Here is a 22,271-nt window from a genome sequence, read left to right as displayed (position 1 = left end):
CAAGCAAACGCGTGGCAAAAACAAGGTTACTAAATTTATTTATTTTTTTCAATAATATTTCCCTAGCTTTTCTCAGCAACCAAACAAAGTATTCGCTAAGACCAAGAGAGTCTCAAGCAGACTCACCGAAGCCCATGCGTTGTCCAAAGATGCAAACTTTTTATTCTTAACAGTTTTCGTTCTATGGCTTCTCCCTTCAGTTTTCCTGAGCTTTTCGGGAACAACCAGAACACTTTCGTCGGCGAGTTTTCTCGGCTCAATGAAAGAAAGGCCTGGAAGGGTTCTTCAGGCACCGTTTGTCCAAATTGTTTTCCGTCGAAAATTATTTTTAGAAAAACCGGTTATTTTCGGATTTTAACTTAAAAAATGGTCTGAAAATATTCATCCAAAAAGGAAAAAAATCTGAAAAATATATTGTTACTTATATAGTTTAAGTTGAGCATATTAAAAATAAATAACAACTTTCATTTAGAATATACAAATATTAATATAAAATCACAAAAATTAATTTGAAAAATATTTTTAATTAAAAACATATAACATGTTAACTAATGATAACTAATAAATAATCAAAAGATTTGAAATCAATAGGACTAATAAGCATCCTTAATCCGTAGTTTAACTAAGTAATTCTAAATCATCTACTTGTATCCTATTAAGGGTTCGTTTGGAATTGCGATTTCCCAAAAATAATATGCGTTTTTAAAATATATCGCAAAACTTAAGGTGTTTGGCATTGCGATTTAAAAAGCACTTAATTTAAAATAGGAAAAAAATTTGCGATTTCAATAACCAGACTAGGAGGTGCTTATTTGAAAAAGTGCGAATTTAAACCAAAATCATGAATTCACACAACAAATATTTGATTAAAAAGTTTTTTTTAACATGTTTTACCAAACACTTTTGCGATTTTAAAATGTAGCGATTTCAAAAACGTTATTTTTAAAATCGCACTTATTGAAACCGCAATTCTAAATGGACCTTGGATCAAAACTTAATAATGATCAATCATAAGCCCAATAATGATTTTAATAGTCACATCATCCTTAGTAAGACATAAATAAACCTCCTAGAATTACTTAATTTATCTGACTGAAAATCACACCTCATGAAATATAGATTACTAATTCGAATCCACCTCCCTCCTTTCTTTTATTTTGTATAGACATGTAAAAAAAAAAAAATCATAACTCATTACCACAAAAGGTGTTGGCGGTCTAATGGCACTTTGCTTATAGCAAATTCAATAGTGGATTTACAAGAGTTAAACGAGTCGAGGACCATGGCAAATTCAAACTACTCTTAGCTAACAAGTAAATCCAAAGAGAAATGTTAGAATTTCAAGAGTTAATAACATATTTTTTAAAATAATAAATTTTATAAGACGGTTACACATTTGACATTTTTGTCGAGAAAAACCGAAAACTCGTTGCATAGAGCTAGGGAGACAGGAGTCAGGAGTCAGGACCGTTGATTTCGGGGGCAGTTTGGTCAATTTGGAGCGCACCGAGTCTTCGCACAATCGCACCGACCACAAAGTGGAACGAGAGGGTAACAGTAATTGTTTCCCCACGGGAGGCCCCGAGCAGTCCCCTCTCGGTGTCTCCGCCTCCCTTTTCTTTTATCACAATCTTTTAATTTGTCTCTTCCATCTATTTCCTCTCCATCTCCCTCTCTTTCTCGCTCTCTCTCTTCATCAAAACAAAATTATCGTTTGGATCTTTTGTTTCAAATCAATTCGCGTTTCCTTTGGAAGATCTTACGGTTCCAGCATAATCGCCGTCGTTTAAAATGTCGGCGGTTTCGAATTTCGCACCATGCAGTTCCGGCGGGAGATCGGTCAGTTCTGTAGGGAGGGACTCGATGCTCCGGTCGAGCCCGGGGATCACAGCTCGGATTTCGTGGCCTTTTCAGGTAACTCTTCAGAATCGGATTTCTCTCTCTCTCTCTCTCGTAGAATTAGACAGGTGTGGTTGTGATTCTATTTTTGTTCGACGAAAAGTATCCTTGTAAGCATTTACGATTATACATAAATTATGCTAGCGTAATGTTGTCATTTTGAATTTCGTAGCCATAGTTTGTGTTATTTAATCAATGACATTCTTGTGTATGTGATCAGTGTGCGGTTCTGTTCAACTCTAACGACTAACATTGATGCTAAAACGAGATATGGCCTTTATAAGTGATTTTGGCAACTGTTGTTTCAATGTATCATCTTTCCTGCTTATTGTAGAATGACGCATTCCGCATCCCTCAATTAGCTCTCGGTCGCTCTGGCAGTGCAAGTAAATCTCCAAGGATACGTATGGCATTAGTAGATGAGAGGCTTGCTCGAAGTGGAAATGTGGCCAAGCCTTCTGAAATCTTGGTAACTGAACTGTCTTTTTGACTCAAATTGTTTTTTACCAATCTGATGTTCTAAAGTGAACGCTGTGGCGAAGCTTGACAGATGTTGCTAATGTTGTTGTGTAATATATAGTTGATACTGTTAAAAGTGCTGAGTTATGTTTTTGTATGCAGGCATATGATCTCGTTCAAGGAGCACTTGTAAGTCTTTTATATTTTTTTATCTTCTTATGAGATATGGTTATAATTCCAAATATTCTTTTTATTTGTCAAACTATGTGCAGAGGTGCTTAAATTATGACATTTTGTTAATATAGTGTGGATTTGACATTAGTTGTCTCTGATATTGTGTTGTTTATTCTGTAATGATTGTTAGCACCTTTACTTATCAAAAAAAATGATTGTTAGCACCTATGGTTGCTGTCTTGCATCGATTAGTAGTTGCCTAGATATTAGTGGACTGCTGAGCAACTAAATGTCTCTCGATAGTCTTGGTAATTGTTGTACTAATTTCTGTAGCTTTCCTTAGTGGTGATTGTTTGATTTATGGTTCTTTAGTACTTAGACTTATGCTATTTTCTAGATATTTCGAGGCCTCAATATGCTTAGCTGGTCCAGTTTCATAAAACTATGTTGCCTTCCTTTATGTATAATCGTGAGGAACCCTGATATAGTGATTGGTTGATTCGATAAATTGTTCACATGTATTTGTAACTATGTTATCCCTCAATATGTCCTCATTGTTTCAATTTTGTGTTCACATGCGAGACTATTGTGTCATTAATCAGAAAGTTATATATATATATATATTAGCCTTTGTAAGAAGTTAGGAGAGCTTTTAACAATATTTGATATAAAATTTTTGCATCCAAATGTTATGATGGGATCTCAATGTCAGAAAACATTATTGGTTAAGGAGATATGGCGGCAGATACATTGGGATATTTTCTTAGATCTTTTCCAATGGGTGTAATTTTGTATGGAAAATGTTTTGGTTTGCAGGTAAGATGGAGTTCTGTTGTGGCTGGATCATTACCTGATCCGCCAACAGCTGTTTTTCTGCATGGCATTCTAGGTTGCAGGAAGAACTGGGGTGGGTACTTCGTACATTGTTTCAGCTGCAGATTATTTCGATTCTCCACCTAAATTTGCTCCAAAACAGAAAGAAAGAAAGAATAAAAAATAAAAAATGAAAAAATAAAAACAATTTCGCATCTGATGTCTTGATTAGTGGTGAGCAACTTGGTATGGTGTTCCATGATTTTATCATAGTTTCTGTATCCCCTACTGTGCTTATTAAAACAATAAAATGGTGAAAAGTACACCAGCTGAGGAACTAAATTATTTTTTCTGCTGAACTTTTCTTTTGACTAGAGTTTCAAACTTAACACAATCTGTTTTAACTTTGGGAAAGGAACACATTCTGATTTAACTCCTTGCTGAGGAGAGGTGATAAGCTCCTTAAATAAATGAAGGGGGCCTTTTTTATTTCAAAATCTTTGGGGGTATTCATCCTTGGGTGTGGACGAGGTGCATCTTAGATGCATTCATGTTTATAAAACATGTTTTGATTTGTGCCTAAACCCTAGACAATGCAACAATACACTACTATTCACCATGCTTGGGGTACCTTCAGCGTCCTCTATTATATGTTTCATTTGCTTTGTTTTTTGTGTTAGTGGAGAATAGGATCTCCTTTTTCTTCTGCATCTTTCTTATGTATTGTTTTTTTTTTTTTTTTTTTTTTTTACTTCTAATTTTTCTCAATCTGTAGCATATTCTATCATTAAAGTTAGTTTGTTGGAAACTAATTTTTAGGTTCTTGTTGTACATAAATAGCTTGAGAGTAATTGGTTAATGGCTAATATCACAGGTACCTTTGCACGGAGATTGGCCAAAGAATTTCCAACATGGCAGGTACTTTTGTGTGAATTTGTGCTTGTTTCACATCATTTCTGGTACTATTTTCTTTTTTACGGATTACAAGGGTGAAACGTGTAAATATTTTGTTCAAGCTTGTAAGGGGTTAAGTTCCTCACATGAAATTTCCTTCCATAAAAGTTTTTGTTGATGTTCCTACTTCGGCATCGTAAAACACAATTTATGTTGGGTTCTAATGCTACTAATTTTCCTACTTGTTAATAAATCATAGTTACCTGTAATCTATAGAAAAATTTATTTAGTCATTTTTTACTATTTCTGTTAGTAATCTATTTGTCATATTTCTACTAGAATAACTTCAGTTTGTTGATTTTAACTGGATAAGATGAAGCCATTTGCTCCATGACATCATGAGAATCCTATTTGTTCCTTATTATTTTGTTGACAGTTTCTCTTAGTAGACCTGCGGTGTCACGGTGATTCAGCATCAATTAAGAGAAGGGGTCCCCATAGTGTTGCATCCACTGCTCTTGATGTCTTAAAGCTAGTGAGTACTTTTTTAAGTATTGGCCATCATTTCTAGGGAAGACAATCTCTTCGATTTTGTGCATTAGCTAAATCAGAAATCCGATATGCCCTCAACATTGGCATTGCAATGCATGGGTGTGAGGCTAATCAATACGAGCCAGGTGGTTTTGTTTTCTTTTAAATTAAAAGATAGGTGGTTAGATGAGATATGGTGATCAGACTGTCTTAATGAAAATATTCGTACGATCCTTGATGTGCATGATGGTTATGAGCACTCAGAATTTGTAGCAATTCATGTATGTTAAAGAGAAAATCGGTTATGTTTAATCACATTTAATTGACTAAATGTAAGCATATCTTTATATTTTCCTTTTTGATTTTCATTCTTCAAATGTTTCGCTAGGTTGGACAGCTAAAAATAACACCCCGAGTTCTAGTTGGCCACAGTTTTGGAGGGAAAGGTACGGTCAATTATGTAGACTTGTAATATACCCATCTTGAGATATATACATGGTAGTATGGCAGTTTATTTACATATTTTCCAGTTGATACTTGTGCTTAGTATGCTCTCTAATTTTCTACGCAGTTGTACTGAGTATGGTTGAACAAGCTGCAAAACCTCTTGCACGACCAGTTAGAGTAAGCTCTTTATCCACTAGATATGCTAAGGGAGTTTAATTTGTTTTGACAAGAAAAATGGTAGTTTATGAAACTTAGAAGTTTATTTAGTAAAGTAATTTTTCTTGGATTTTAATTCATGTCTAGAAATTTTTAAAATTTTGATTTTGAAATTACTGAGGTTATTTGAAAATTGGAAGTCATTTTGACATTTGATCCATGATTCTTGAATGTTATGCTTCTTTTTTTTTTTCTCCTTTTGCTTTTCCAATTTACCCCATCTTCCTTTTCCGCTTACAAATTTATTTCTATAGGTTTGGGTTCTAGATGCTACTCCTGGAAAGGTTCGATCTGGTGGAGATGGAGAAGACCATCCAGCAGAACTAATATCTTTCTTGAGTACATTGCCAAAGGAGGTGAGAATTTAGTCAATTGTTGAATGCTTCTTTGACCCTTTCATGACATCTACTGTATATCAGTCTTTACTATGTTTGACTTGAAATTCATGATCGAGACTTGCATATGATTGGGTTTGAGTTAAATAATGTTTCTTGGGAATATTGCTGCATCTGGCCTGCTTGTTGATTGAGTTAGTGGTTTCAGATCAATGCTTGTTGTTTCAGGTGAGGGATCTAAGTCAGCTTTGGTTAATATAATCAGATATTGGGTTAAGTCACATTGACTTCAGTTTATTTCGGTTCATGGAAGCAATCAAATGAAAATGTGAAAGTGATCAAGTAGAACTTGTTACTTGTCTACTTTTAGGGAGATAAAATCATTTGTGTTTAGCTCCTGGAGTTGTGAGAGGTTGATGGACATTCTAAAGCTTAGTCACTTTATATAAATGGATCACTTATAGATACAAGTTGGGTTCTAATGCTACTTTTCCTTCTTTACTAACTTATTCACTTGTCAAGAAATAGGTTGGAACAGGGTTTAGCTAGGCATTTCACCGCACATAAGCATCTAACCTTGTCACTAAAATCTCTTTAAAAGAGGTTACTAGACGGGGGAATAATTGAAGAAAGTTACATACTAACTTTTTGAAATTTTTACTGAAGTAAAAATGTTTCTAGTTTCAATGAGGTTTAACCTTATTTTAGGAGCTTCATAATCTGTTGTGTATGGTTACAGATTTGGATAGTTTAGATTTAACATGGATAAGCCTTGAAAAGCCTAAATAGGATTTGCGTGCCACTTAGAATAAAGCCATCTGCCTGGGACTCTACCAGCCACATTATTAAAGGTCGATCAAGTATAGGGCCCCCATGACCCCAATACAGGTGAAGCCCTTGCTGCCCTTCTTGCAGCCCAATTGGCCATGTCTCTCAAGCTTCAGTAAATTTATTTTGGAAGGGGACTCTCAGGTTGTGGTGCTAGCTATCAAAAACCCACACCTCACCATTGATTGGCAAATTTCTCCAATAATCTCCGACATTACTTCCTATCTTTTTCCCTCTTGTCAGTGGGAAGCCAGGAACTTTTGTGCCCACCATGTGGTGCATTGGGCAGCTACCAAACTTCATTCAGGCAGCATTCTCATCACTTCTCAATTACGTCTCTTTATCCAACTGACAGTGGAAAGGACCTCCCCCCAAAACAAAAGCTGCATTTCATTTCTCTTTGCTTGCTGTTTCATTTCTGGTTGGTTGTATTATTTGTTACAATATATATATTTGTATTGTTTCTTCATTATTTTTATTGTTATTATTATGTCATTATTATTTTGTTGATATACTTAGAGTTGCCAAGAACAAAGTTTGGGCTTGTTATGCTTACCATATGGAGTACATTATAGAGAGTGTCCGCCCCCACCCCTTTTCTTCTTTTCCTTTTTGTAAGCATGATTTTAATATGCTATAGTGTTTTTTTTTTTAAGGTCTCCTCAAAGAGGGATATTCTGAAAGCTCTCATTCAAGAAGGATTTTCCAAAGAGGTGGCACAGGTATATAGGAAACATAATTGTGATATCTGAAGTGCATCAACTTGAAGTTTGGACAATTGAAGCTTGTGATTTATTGCAATTCTTGAAATTATTGCAATTCTTTCTTATTCTATTCATTACTAAGAAAAAGTTGTAATTCTAATGTTCAAGGTGTATTTTATATTGTGCCCAGGAGTATCCTTGACGGACCCGAAACTTTTTTCAATTTTTATTCTAAGTTTTGTATTTAATTAAGAGGTGCAGATTCATATTAGAAAGCATCCAAGTATCCTAGAGCTTAGAGCTCCTTGGTATAGTATCCATGCTTACTAATAATGCAGTTTTCTTATATTTGAGTTTTTGTTTTTCAGGTTGATCGCCCTTAGTTTCTCTGTAATGCAAGTTTTTATTTTTAGATTGTATTTAAATTGTTACAATGTTAAAGAGTCATGTTACAAGCTTTGTAAGGGTTTTTAGAAGAAAAAGAATTACGTTTGCATCCCTTATTTAATTCCTAATTTCTTTTATTGCTTTTGGGTTTTTTGATGCCTCAATAAAATAAGTTTCTTTTTTTTTTCATATGCAGTGGGTGGTAACTAACCTTCGACCAACTAGCCCTCCTGGTTCATTGTCATCATCAAGCTTCTCATGGGTGTTTGACCTCAAGGGAATAGCTGAAATGTATCAATCCTATGAAGAAACAAATTTATGGTACTCATCTCCTGTTACTTTCTTAATATCATGGATTATATCAAGAAGTTGCCCCTTATATACATAAAATGCCTGTAACTACTTCTCATCTGTTTGATTCATATCCATACTTGCCTTGAATATAACAATTGGGGCCAATTGGATAAGTTTAAGTAGTTCTGGATACGCTGCATTATGTAGCCTCTGATTCATTTTCTTTTAGCACTTGACGCCACTTGTACCGGAAGTTCATTTATGAGTTGAGCACAATTGACTTTTTCATCTTCTCTGAATAATTGTAGGAAAATTGTTGAGGTGGTGCCTCGAGGTGTGCATGTTAATTTTTTGAAAGCTGAAAGAAGCTTGCATCGGTGGGCTCTTGGAGATCTTCAGAGAATTCATGCTGCTGAGGAACTTGCTTCTGAAGAGGGAGGTGGAGTTGAAATGCATGTCCTTGAAGATGCTGGCCATTGGGTATGTTGTTTTCATGTACTTTTTTTTTCTGGTGATACACATGGTTTGCTCTGTCTGGTTGGAGGTTCAACTTTTTTGTTTAGATATATGTGAGAATCACACGCTTTTTTAATGGTATGTAAAAAGCACATGCCGTTAATACTGTTAAAAAGGCATATGTTTCTTGGTGGGGTTCAAGCATTGCATCAAATGGTAATGTTGAGTGCAATTTGTGTAATGAATTACATTTTCAAACGCTTTATCTGCATTGCATTCTCAGTAGTGATCAACTATTGATGTTTTGACAGGTACACACTGACAACCCAGATGGGCTCTTTAGGATTCTTTCATCTTCTTTTGAGGGAGTCAAAAGCTAAGGGGGGATCCTAACGTTAGTTTCACTTTCAGTTTAAGGATAGTTTGCCCTGAAACACAGAGATACGTCTAGTATGTATTCCTTTTACTCTAGTACAGTACCTGAAGATTATAACAAGATCTTATGTATCTATTGTATTATAAAAATTTTGTATATCTTTTTTTTATTTTTTTTCCCTTCAGTGTTTTCACTTTTTCCCTAGTTCTTATTATCATTACAATTGTGTAGATACAAGTTTTTCTGCCACTTTTTCCGTGTCTGGCGCTCTATTTAACCTAAACTATGATTTTTGGCAAAATAACACAAAAACAGGATGGCCAGTTGGATATTGGGTTGCATGTCATATTCTCCCGAAAAAGTGTCGAGCGTAATATCACTGGGGTTCTGAGGGGAAAACCTTTGTCAAATATGTCTCTCTCCTCTTTTTTAACATTAGATAAGCCCCTCAAACTTTAAAATCTCTTAATTTGAACTCCTGAACTTTTAATTCCAGTCAATTTGAACCCCTCCATTAGATTTAAAACGTTAAAAATGAGACAATGACGTTTATACCTATGACTTTTCTATAAAATTTCAAATTTACTCAATAATTTCAAAATGTTTTTTTTTTAAAAAAAAAAAAAAAAAAAATAGGGATATTTTGATTTTCTTAGGTTTCTGAAGTTTGGGAGGCTTGTCAAATCATGTGGTAATTTAGGGATCTAAAATGAAATTACCTCTAACTTTTAATATGTGAAGTGAATGAATGAATTCACTTTTGAATTTGTATAGGATCTACATAAATCTATAAATCCAATGGTTGATTATAAGGGAATATGGAGAACTTATTATTATTATTATTATTTTTTGATATGTTCACACAAGAGTGGGGAGAGGGATTCGAGCTAATGACCTCCACTTCATTAGGCATGGTCCCAGCTGATTGAACTACCTCTTGAAAAACTTATTGACTCCTAGCATTTCTCAATATGAACTTATTGACCCGAGAAATTATAAAAATCATTCTCTCAACCATCTTTCAACAATCTTCTTATAGTAAATGAGTGAATCTACCATTAAATTTTTGTAAAACCCACAGGAGTCCACAAATCAATGGTGGATCTATTAGATTTGAAAAAAAAAATGGGTGAAAGAATGATGTGTAACATATCTCTATTGACCCATAGCATTTCTCTAATAATAATAATAGGACCAAAAAAAAAAAGGTGGTGGAGAACGGGGGGTTGTTTTGTTGAGGGATGGGGTGGCCATGCGGCCTGTGTTCGAAAACGCCTTTGAATATGTGGCATATATATATATATCTGAGCAAATAAGGATAGGGTACAAGAATAAAATAAAAAAAATAAAAAAAATAACTGAAAAATGGTTGGGCTCTCTAACAATAAATCCAAAACAACAATACAATGCAGAAAATACAAATAAATAGGAAATGGGCCAAAAATGGTCCGGTCCTTTGGATCTTGGTTAACAAACTAAGAAATGACACCAACAAAATAGTGTTTTGAGCAAGTCAAAAGATCTGAATAGCTTTGAAACAATTAAACCCTCCTTTCAGAGGCGGTTGTTCGCATATTAGGCAAAACACCAAAAATATTTAACACAATTATTGCTGTTTAATTAGTTTGGAAACGCCGAGAATTATTTTACACATGGCTCACCTAAATCATTCTTGGCGTTTTGTTCTAAACGCTGATAATATTATGACTGATTATTATAGGTGTTTTTAATTTTTTTGGTATGGTTAAGCTTCATTTTATTATTAACTGATTATCGACAAGACTCGAGAATTATACGTATGGTTGGTTGTTGTTGGCGGTGGTTGTTGCTGACTTGCTATTGTTGTTGCAGTTTTTTCATGCACAATTGAACTTCTTTGCTTGTTTTTGACTTTATGCTTTGTAAGTGATTATTATTCTTATTGTGTTTTTATATTTTGTACTCAAGGAATTATTATTATTATTATTGTAATGTTGCTTCTATATATATATATATATGCTTTGTTGTTATTGTCTTGTAAGTTGTGTTAATTAAATTATTTTGCATTTTTGTAGTAAACTTGGCTATTTTTTTTTTTTTACAAATTTATTCATAATTTAAGTTAATTATCAATTAAATTATTTAGAACATCATTGTCCAACTGAACATATAAACCTTGAATTAATATCTTTCCTTTTTCGGTTCTCTAAACAGCCGCGTTTCATATGGCAAGAAGCCAAGAAGAATAGGCAAACCTTCAATATATAGTTCAGCCATTTGATGCATGCAGACAATTTGAAACAGTTGTTAATTAATGTTCAATCCCTTCATGTAATATGTATATATATAAAGACTCAATTCATTGCCTTCTATAAGCATTGTCCCTTTTTTTTTTTTTTTTTTTTTACATGTCCACACAAGGGAATGGCACACAAAGAAAGGAAATGAAAAATTCAAACTAGTAACTTCCACTTCATGAAGCGTGGTTCACGACCGATTAAACTACCCCTTAGGAACTCGTACATATTCTACATGCACTAGTAATCTAGTGCACTGCGACCTCTTCTAGAGTCTCATCAACCGCAGTAAATATATAAGTTACAGAACTCTAGCAATATATATATATATATATATATATGCTACCTAACATATATAGTAGCAGCCCGGAAAGAGAGACAAAATTGTGGACGGCGACCGGCCAGAGAAATTAGGTGACAACTACGGCTGGAGCGGCCGCGAAGCGTAAGCATGACGACTCACTCGCTTGCCTAAGCAAAAGGGACGGAACTTGGTGGTGCAGGGATTCATCCAAAATAGACCTCTCAATAGAACCTGACCATTTCATTTGCATGAAGCTTGTTTTCCGCCACGGGCCCATATGCATTTTCTTTTCTTTCATCGACCTCTTGGCCGCATCGCACACGACACGAACAATGGCGTTGAGGTAGTCTGGTTTTCCGATGTAGTACTCTGGCAATTGGCTCACAAGCTTGTGGTACTTGTCGCAGGCTTTGGCAATCTTGAACTGGTCCCGGAACTCCAATTCAATCAGAAATGGCATTTGCTTCTTTCGAGAGGGTGTGCTTACTATCACTTCAATGTACTCGTGTGACCCTAAATCCCAAGAACAAAATGAACAAATTTAGAAACATTTACAATAAGTATTATACAACTGTCAAATAATTGCATGTAATAGTATAACAGTTTATTAAATAATATTATTATTTAGTAGAGCTAGTTCTAAGAGGTGAAACTTTTTCCTCATACTTATAAACTGACCACCAGTTTTTTTCACAACCAATGTGAGATATCTCCAATAATCTCTCCCTCTTACAACGGGCTCTAAGTCTGAGTAGAGACAACCCATATTTACCATAGATTGTTGGGTCGAGACTTGTTAGTTGAACCTAAGTTCTGATACTAGTGTTGGTTGGTCTTGGACCTCCTCAACCCCAAAAACTAGTTCAAGAGGTAAGACTTTTTTCCTTACTTATAATATATATATATATATATATATATATATATAAGAGAAAATTTAAAGAAACTTTAATTTACCTCCAGGATATTTTTTAGTGTGTGTCCATTTTGAGGTGCAGAGAGTGGCCCTGAAGCCTTTGTCACAAAGCAAATTGACAACTCCTCGTCGAAAGCAGTGGATGCAACCATCAAAGCTTGGCTTTGAGCATTTGCAAAAGTCCTCCTTTCCAGCAATCTCTATGATTCGGAATATCTCTTGCCGCACATTTGAGCTTGTTGAGTTATAGTGCTCTAAAATCTCCTGAATAAATTAAAAAAAATAAATAAATCAATTTTAACTATTATTTTCCAAATTTAAATTAGTTTATAATTATTAAGAGGTGCAAGAGATATTTTTCTTGTTTTTTCAATTTCCGTTGTGTCGTTTTATAATTTAACGATGAAAGTAATCTGCATATGTGGCCGAAAATAACCACGTTAATATGGTGGTCTTAAATCGGGAGATTTCCATGGGGGACCGTCAACTAAAGGCTGAGATTAAAAACAAAACAAAACAATTTAATTACGTGACACTTGCAACAAGACACATGTCATGAATACAACCATTTATCACGAAGTCACTGACGACAGAAAATATCTCTATGTCGTGCCAACGACGGTAACCACTGTTGTCCAGACACTGTTCAGATATTTCTTTCTCTTCAAAATGATATTCTGAAACTCACAACAAAAAATAAATTCCATATTTTATTTCCATTACTTTTTTTTTCTTTTTTTTTAATTACAATTTAAAACGCCATTTATTATATTCCCCGTAATAAAATGATCTCATAATTTTCCAACGGCCAATTCCTATTTTAGTTGCATCAATCACAAAATTCAATTTTGTTTTGTGAAATAGAAATACTAATTCAGCTCTATATGTCCCAGTACAGTGCTAATTAAATCAATATATATATATATATATAAGCCGTAATCTTACTTAATTTATAACAACGATAATTATGATCATAAAAACTTCCAATAGAATTAAATTTATAGGTTCAGAAATAAGAAAATCCTCAATATATATAAAGATTGTGTTAATATATACCTGAAGCAAAGCCTCTTGTGATTCCCAGTACAAGTTCCTCTCAAGCGGGTCGGACGAGTCGCCATTGCCGTCGGATTCAAGATATTCTTCGGGTTCTGATGAGTCGCCGACATCTTCACCGAAAAACACAGAAACTAATTTCTCTTCGAGGCTAAGAGCCTTCTGTTCAAGAGGAACACCCATCTCCTTGTGCTCAGCAAGGAAGACAGACAACATGAACGGGAAGAGAGAGCAAATGGCGGAGAAGAAAGAAAAGGCACTTGCGAGAAAATAAGCATGGGTTGGGGTGAGTATATATAGGCCCGCGCCACGTCACAAATGGGAAATAATAATAATAATTGAGAGGTATTTTTATTTTTCCATTTATAAAATTTTGTAGCTTTAATATTAAAAAAAAAGTAATTAATTAACCCTAAAATAGATTTGAGACTTTTGACAATTAATTCATGAGTTTTGCTGCGTCAAATTCAAATGCCCTTTTTTTAGTGAATTATTGACTTTTTAGTTTAATCCACCCGCTAATTAATTTGTAATTTCTCTTTTTGTTATTAATTTTGGTAATTTTCATTTTGTTGCTGAGGGCTTCATCTTTATCTTTTATCTTAAACTTAATAGAGAAATGATAGGGGTCAATATCTTTTTTTCTTCATATTTGGTCCACCTCTATCTCTGGAACATGAGGAAATAAAGGGGTAGAGTAACAAGCTCTTAACAACAAAATAGTTTGAGATAATTAGTGCAATATTGGAGGTTTATAATTAACCATCAATAATTTCCGTTAAAAAAAAAAACTCCGGAAAAAGTGGAAATTAATATTTTTCTAAGTTTATTAGAGATAATCCCTGAATAGTAAATCATGTTTTAACTGTCAAGTGATATAGTTTATCAAATGAGAAATGCTACGGTTCTTCACGGTGTTCCTTTGATCTTACATAAATATTGTTTTATAAAAAAACAGGAAAAAAAAAAAATTACTCTACCAATCCCTCATTTAATATATATATGGGATCAAGAAAACACCAAAAAAAATCGTAGCATTCTCTTTATCAAATTATGATGATCGATATTCCAACATACGTTTATATAGAATAAAAAAAAATTATTCAAATTAGAAAAATCTTTAGAAAAGGCTAAGATTAAGTCAATGATCATCATCAATATTATTATAAATATTATTGTTGTATATATGCAATTTGAAAGTAACCTACCTCAAATCTAAGCAACCTTTTAATTACCTAAAAGATAATTAATTGTGAATTATACTATATTACAAACCTTGGTTGGATATTAATATTATGTTGTCCATTCTTAAAATTAACCAAATAACCTAAGAGTTATGCCTCTATAAAATTCTAGCTTTTTATGTAATTGCCAACTAATTTGTCATATATATATTTGATTTCATAAATAAATAATATTTTTGGGTTAAATTCATGAAATTAAAGGGATGGCAATCAGGCAGGGTGGGACAGGTTTATCCATCATCATCTCCCTGCTTTCTGATAGTTTATTTTAAACAATTAAATAGTTAGCATCAAGGAGTGATGGACATTGGATATGTAGGTAAGATATTTATATAAATAAATACAAATATACAAAAAGAGTTATATAAATATAAATAATTCAGCTGAAAGGGAGGGAAACCAATAAAATAAAACAGAAGGATAACGTAAATTAATTAGCAAAAGATAATCCTAATTACAATTTGCAGTGGTGAGTCTTCATCGATCATACGTCATTCTGTATTAATTAGACTTTATTATTTCTGAAACCAACCAAACCTTTTTTTGGAGCTACCTTAAAATATAATTTGAGTCGATATCAATTTTCAGGCAAGTTAGGAAAAAAGAGATGTTTACCAACTTTTTTTTATTTAACCGAAATTTATTATATAGTTTTCCCTATATCTCTTTCTGTTGGAGTCAGTCAACACACTACTCACAGTTCAATACGGTATATATATATGTTATAAAAATATTAAAAAATAATGATGAAATACCATTTTACAGTCTTTTTATTTTTTTATTTTTTGACATGTCTACACAAGGAAAAGGGGAGATTCGACCTAGTGACCCCCGCTTCATTAGGTGTAGTTCACAGCTGATTGAGCTACCATGCCACTTGGGGACACCATTTTACAGTCTTGATTATGCCTAAATGGCATTTGGACCACTAGTTGATCTAATAGGCCGGCCAACATTAATTAGGTACTACCATAACCATTTCACACTGGGAATGGTTAATGCAATATAAGAGGGTAAAATAGTCTTTTCAATTTTTTAAGACCATTTTGCCCTCTTGTTTGGCCTAATCGGTTGCTCTTCATTTCAAAGACGTTTTGGTTCACACCAAGGCCTAATTGTAGCATTTGGTCATTTTGTTGGATTTCTTCCGCAAATGCTTCTAAAGTTGAAAATTTCGGACAAGCCCTAGTCAGCACAAATTTGTGCCGTTCAGCAGTGAGCGAGCACATGCAATGTTTAAGATACGTTTCCAATCCATTTAATTTGGAACTGTCAAAGTTTAGTGTGATTTAGTATAGTTGACATGAAAGAGGGCTACAAGAAGACATTTTAATCGAGACAGTTTTCTTTCAAATTGGATTGAAGGAAGGAAGGAACTTCCTTCAACCTAGTCTTTAAAATCGCAGTTTTACTTTTAAAATTATGCATTTTCAAAAAAACATTATATTACTTGCGATTTGAAAATACAAATTTTATAAGTTTTCTAATCGTAATTTAAAAATGCAATCCAAAATCATATATTTTAACGATTTGATTTAAAATCACATTTTTTATCTGCAAAATCGTAACATCGAACGCATCCTAAGATGATAGAGCTTCACAAAGAGGCTTAACTTAGTCAAGCGTATGCCATTGCATAGACTTGATGTAATTCTCAAGCAAATTCACAACAACTTTATCATTTTCATTTTTTTTTTTTTTTGAATTATCATTTTCATAATATTACCACAACCATATATATATATATATATATATATATATATATATATATTCTCTTGGATTGTGAGTGCCTTGGATGATTATAAGATACAACAATGCCACTAACACGATTCCAACTTAGCCCCACTCGCTCCAAAACGAGAGACTTCCATTTTCGAGTCAAGGGAAAAAAAGCACATGCTTAAAAACAACACACACAAAAGGAAAAAAAGGCACAAAAAACGTGAAACATGCACAAATGAAATAATTAAGTGATTAAAAAAAAAAAACATGTACCCATGAGGTCTTGTCGAGTAGGATAAGAAATAAAGGCCGTCCCAGACTCCACCCACTATCTTTGGTTTTTTTTTTTTTTTTTTTTAATCATCAGTTATTCTAAAAGTTTAAATTGATAAGAAAATGTAATTAATTATTAATTTAACACTCTTCCTCACGTAATTTAAATGGGGTAAATTAATTGAGTCAAGGTTCGATCTTAGGACCTTTGACTCTGATACCATAAAGAAATTCATGAGCTTTACTCATCTCATAAAACCGGTTCAATAAGAGAGGGTTGCTCATTCTTTATAAACATGCCCAAGATCTTGTCCACAGACAATGTGAGACTATTTCTCAACACCCTCTCTCACGTGCATTTTTCCTGGTCATTGTTACGGAGTAAGTAGTGTGGGCCCCCATTCGTCCTATAGTAGGCTCTGATACCATGTTAAATTACCAGTTATCCCAAAAGCTTAAGCTGATAAAAAAAATGTAAATTTTTAATCACTTAATCATTAGTTTAACATTTTTGAGTTTAATAAAATTATTAGGGAAGGAAAATGAGAATATTAGGTCCTTAATTTCCACCTTTTTTTCTTAGCATTCGTTACTTGGACAATAATTCAAAAAACTAATAATGGTGTGGTAGTAGGATATTTTAATTAATAATTATATTACAGAGATTAAGTGCAATGAACACTTTTTAATTAACGGACTAATTGGAAGCTGGAATATACAAACAATAATTTGCCTTTGAAAGTAAGTAGTGTCAAATCTATACTTGAATGATCGAAGACGTTGTCGTTTTTGCGATTGAAATGGGGTGTGGAAGCCACTAGGTCTGGGTTGTTTCCAGAGTGGAGACAACTTAGAGTAATGATTATCGTTGATGAAAAAGAAAAGAAAGAGAAAAAAACAAAGCATGCTTATCCCAAACCAAATGGATTTCGTTTTTGATTTAACGTCAAATGCATATCAATGATTCTACCACTACTGAGCCACATAGTGTAAAGTTTAAATCCTAGGGGTCCCAATTTGTATGCGGCCATGGAAATCCCATCGAGTGCAGAGTCTAGAGATATTTTTAATTTTGAAAATTTTGATAAGATCTAACGAAAAATTCTAATAGAGGGCGACGACGCCACCTCCGTGCTTAAGAAATAAAGGTTAGAGAAAGAAAGCATATATGGTTCTTGTCTTTAGCCATCGGTATACAAATGTGATCATGATTTGATGGGATGCCTAGATACGACAAGTATCTTTAATTAGTGATTTTATTTAGCTGATTGGGCCTTTGACTATGTTGTCAGTTTCCTTTAGCACTCACATTCCTTATGACTTATGAGTATCCTTGCCTTTAACGGAGTATTCTTATTTTAGGTGATTCCTGTTGGTGGGCGTTCTTTTCTTTTTTAATAGAGCAATTTGTTGTTTCATAGTCATGGTGGATTTGTTATCTCTTTGACGGTGTGTGCCTAAAGTCAGGTGCTTGCTGGGCTCATGGGTCCCCAAGTGGTTCTAAAATCACGCTTGGGCTGTTTGGATATTGGGCCAGTGGGAAATATAAGCCTCCATTTCAGTAGACTGTATTCCCCAATTTCCTTCACTACTTGCTTAAGCCAATGAAAATTAAGTTGAAGATAGGATCATAGGATTTCATTCCAACCCTAAATGCTATTGGGCCTAGATAAGGATTCACGACGATTACATGCACGAATTGCTAATAATTTGGGAAAGTGAGAAACCATATACGGAACCCCCACCTCTTCGAATAAGTGGTCAAACAGTCCAAAACTTATTAAAACGGGTGAATTCAATATAAAGCCTCTCGCATTACCTAATAATTTGATCAAGTAACTACTCCAAATTCAGTCTTTTGGGCCCAGTAAAATCAATTATAGCATGCGGCTAGTGCCAACAGGCAAACAAATTTTTCCCCCGGGAGTCATATTAATGGAAAATGTTAAGCTTACAAGCACATTTTATAAACTGATGTGGCACAACATGATTAAGTTTCTCAAAATTTGAATTTATCTCATATCCAATTATGTTGTACCACATCAGTTTGTAAAATTTGTTTGTAAGCTTAGAGGTCTTCTTTTTTTTTTTTTTTAATAAAAATTAAAGATAAATTTAGAAAACTAAAAAAAGATTACCCGAATAAATTAAAGATAAATTTATAAAATTGTGGTTTCACAAAGCCCACAACACCTTTGTTCCTCTCCCACTCTCTCCCTCTCTCGTTATCCAAATCCTGTGGACTGCGGCCAATGGCCATGCACTCTCTCCCTTTGTCCCTTTCTCACACTCTTTCCATTCTCTTCTCTTCTCACATCTTTCTCTCTTCACCCGGAGACTCCAATGGCCGCCACATCACCCTTCAACCTCACTTCACCATTGGCCCCCGCATTCCACCGAAATTACTCTCTCACCCCCACCACCCTCCACCGCACCGCAATAAACTACGCCCAGACCTCCACGCCTAAGCTATGCGGTCGCAGAAATACTGCATGTAAGGCCACGGAGGTGTCGCTGGCGGAAGGAGAACCTTCGGCCTCCGGCGGCGGAGGAGAGAACTGGGTGCCGGTGGTGCCGCTCGGGGCGCTGCCGAGAGGGGAGCGGCGCGTGATTGTCCAGGACGGGGAGACCATTCTGCTGCTGTGGTATAAGAACAAGGTGTTTGCCATTGAGAACAGGTCTCCTGCCGAAGGAGCCTACACTGAAGGCTTGCTCAATGCCAAGCTCACCCAGGTTCTTTTCCCTTCATAAATCTCACTCTATTTTGTCTCTCTTTCTGTTTCTTTTTGTATATAATATGTTATTTTTAATTACTCTTTTTCTATACTGCTATAGAGATGGGATTTATCCACACACCCTCGCACTTCTGTACTGTAACATTATTTTCGCGAATTGTTTGATGAACTGAAAGCCCATAAAAATGCGAATTTCAGACTTCGAAATGTGTATTGACTTGTTGCTTAAGAAAGGGTTGTTGCTCATTGATGTGAATCTTACCTAATCTGAATTGGGAAACCGTAAAAATTCAAGTACAAATGGCCATTTTATGTGAACAGTAACTAAATTCTGATCGGAATCCGTAGTGCCTGAAGTCAGAAAAGCCCCTACATTGGACGAAAATGTCCCCTATGAGCTATGTAGGTGTCGTCTTAGAGAATGTCTTTATGTTTCCCATAGGAGAGGAACCAGCTCATACACCAGCTGCAAATCTCACCAAACCTTCTCCACAAGGAAAAAATGAACCACACCAAAATCCATCTTGAAAACTTACCTTTATGCTTATACATTTACTGTGTAATCTCATCTAACATCATACTATTTTTGTAACCTTATTGCCTATAAATTGTCATGTTCATGTATAATGAAAAGGGTGGAAAAATAATTCACCAAAAAAAATCTCATCTTTTGTATGGTATAAGAGTCTTAAACGACCAATTTTGGTTGTTTTTTGTGCTGCTGCTGCCTTCTTTCACATATTTTATCAAACTGCCTAGTCTCACCCGTGGCCAGTGCCTCATCTTCGTCCACTTCCCCTTACCCCACACCACCAAAACCCAAACAGCAACACAAGTTACACAACTGCCACACACCATGACCCTAACAATCCCCAACCTCTCCCACATCGTTGCCGTTAAACATACCAAGAATAATCTCTTTTTGGAAAGCTCAAATAGAACCTTACCTCCATGGGTTTCAGCTCTTCCACTTTGTTGATGGCTCTGTCTCTCCACCCCGCCTGTTCCTCTCCACCTTTGATGCCATCAACAATCCACTCACCATGACCCCAAATCCGAGTTTCATTGCTAGGCACCTAGGCTTGACAGGATCAGTCGATCCTTAGCAGGTTGTTCTCATCTCTGAGAGTACAGTACGATGAAAGTTATAATTAGCTGTGTTCAAGGGAGGAGTTATTTGAAGAGATTCTCTCCAAGATAGGTGGTTCCTCCGTCACCGATTATTATCAGTGCCTCAAGAGCATTATTGACACCTTGGCTGCTACTGGCCAGCTCTTCCAGGATTTCAAACTTATCTCTTATCTTCTTGTAGGCCTTGGTCTAGAGTACAATCCTTTTGTCACCTCTGTGACAACCCGTGTAGATCCCTTAACTCTTGATGCCTAAACAAGTATTCTTGAATATTAATTACTAGAAATCTTAGCTATGCAAAAATGTCTTTAGTTTTATTTATCAGCGGGAAGTTTTAATTTCCATTACAACTTGAAATCTAGCATTGGAGAGAGGTATTGGCCTATGCTACTGAAAGGGGTTCCACTATTTCGTTAAATACTTGCATTAATGATGCCAAGCAACCTTGATTTGCTAAGCCTTGTTTTAGGAGCATTTAAAGTTTATTCGATTTAAAATTCTCTCTAACAAATGCAAACAGCCATATAATATTAAGGAGAATCGTAGCTCGATTGAGCTCATTCCATCTGCCTTGGTAGAATTCTGCTTTTTCTAGAATGCTGTTGTTTCTCAGATGTGCCATGAAAAGAATGTGTATACAGTAGTATGAATTCTTTCAACTCTATTAGAAACGTCTGTAACATACATGTAACACCCATAGTTTGTGTTGGTATATACAAAGAGCTGTCTTCAGTTATTATAAAATGATGGAAAGCTTAAAAAGCTGATTTTATTTTTCACTCTTTTCTTTTTCAGGATGGCTGTATAGTTTGTCCAACAACCGACAGCACATTTGATCTCCAAACTGGAGAAATCAAGGAATGGTATCCAAAAAATCCTGTGCTGAGAGTCCTAACCCCTGCTTTGAGGAAGCTTTTTGTTTATCCTGTGAAAACTGATGAAGAAAATATTTACATCAGCATGAGAGGAGGTGTAAAATCAGATGCATCTGCTGAGATCGTCTTTAGCGGGAAGGCTCAACCCGGTCTAACTGCATCTGATGTCAATGTGGATGAGGTAACTAAAAACTCCTTTGGATCCCCTTGGGCAAGAAATTAAGCAGATTCTACTTTGGGTTATGTTTTTCTGATTCATTTGCTCTATGATGTGTTTTAGGTCAGAATGGTGGTTGATGAGGATCTGGAGGGTTTCGGTTTTACTGGGAAGAACGAGATTATAAATGGGAAGGCAGCTGTAATCGGCTTCCTGCTATTGTTAGATTTTGAACTCTTGACTGGTAAAGGTCTTCTCAAGGGAACAGGCTTCTTGGACTTTCTTTATGCTGCATCAAAAGCTTTCAAGTAGATATATCTTGGCATTGTTCTTTCAGGAGTCCAAGGAGCTTGTCTCTTGAAAAAAAAAAAAAAAAAAAAGACCTTGTCTTTTCTAGCAACCACAACCCACAAATAAAAAAAGAAAAACGTAAATGAAAAAGAAGTCTGCTTCATAGAAAGATTTTACCTGTTTAGTCACCTCATTTTGATGTTGAGTGTCTTGGATAGTTTACATATCTTTGTCTGTAATTGTATATTCTCTAGAAATCAGACCATGTTGATCCTTGTTCATGTCATGCATTGGATAATTTTAATCAGCCTGTACACTTGGTACAAAATTTTCAAGTCGAAGGGCATAAATGCATTCAATATATATTAGCAAACTTGTGCATTGTACCTCCTGTGGTGAAAGGTAAATTGACTAACTTTTAAGATGCTTAAAATTATCCGGTAACCATGTATGTTTACTTGTGTATTATGAAAGAGTAATG

The 22,271-nt window shown here is 34.9% G+C and overlaps 3 protein-coding genes across 3 annotated transcripts; 2 read left to right on the top strand and 1 right to left on the bottom strand.

Annotated features, from left to right (window-relative positions):
• The first annotated feature begins 1,511 nt into the window (after positions 1–1,511).
• Positions 1,512–8,982, top strand: LOC132182957 (uncharacterized). Its single transcript, XM_059596331.1, has 13 exons — positions 1,512–1,914; positions 2,234–2,368; positions 2,521–2,547; positions 3,349–3,439; positions 4,220–4,263; positions 4,676–4,774; positions 5,159–5,216; positions 5,342–5,394; positions 5,688–5,789; positions 7,253–7,318; positions 7,884–8,008; positions 8,290–8,461; positions 8,749–8,982. Exons 1-13 carry the CDS (start codon positions 1,792–1,794, stop codon positions 8,815–8,817), a joined length of 1,164 nt encoding a protein of 387 aa, XP_059452314.1. The 5' UTR covers positions 1,512–1,791; the 3' UTR covers positions 8,818–8,982.
• A 2,177-nt stretch (positions 8,983–11,159) lies between these two features.
• On the bottom strand, positions 11,160–13,612 carry LOC132181524 (uncharacterized). The gene is made up of 3 exons (XM_059594781.1): positions 13,363–13,612; positions 12,348–12,570; positions 11,160–11,906 (listed from the first exon to the last, which is right to left on the bottom strand). The coding sequence occupies exons 1-3, from the start codon at positions 13,576–13,578 to the stop codon at positions 11,500–11,502; spliced, it is 846 nt and encodes a 281-aa protein (XP_059450764.1). The 5' UTR covers positions 13,579–13,612; the 3' UTR covers positions 11,160–11,499.
• Positions 13,613–18,811: 5,199 nt separating this feature from the next.
• Positions 18,812–22,171, top strand: LOC132182415 (uncharacterized). Its single transcript, XM_059595653.1, has 3 exons — positions 18,812–19,334; positions 21,263–21,523; positions 21,623–22,171. Exons 1-3 carry the CDS (start codon positions 18,945–18,947, stop codon positions 21,809–21,811), a joined length of 840 nt encoding a protein of 279 aa, XP_059451636.1. The 5' UTR covers positions 18,812–18,944; the 3' UTR covers positions 21,812–22,171.
• The last annotated feature ends 100 nt before the right edge of the window (positions 22,172–22,271 follow it).

The sequence above is a fragment of the Corylus avellana genome, chromosome ca5, assembly GCF_901000735.1.
Source record: "Corylus avellana chromosome ca5, CavTom2PMs-1.0".
Classification (NCBI taxonomy): domain Eukaryota; kingdom Viridiplantae; phylum Streptophyta; class Magnoliopsida; order Fagales; family Betulaceae; genus Corylus; species Corylus avellana.
This window is presented reverse-complemented; position numbering and strand designations above follow the sequence as displayed.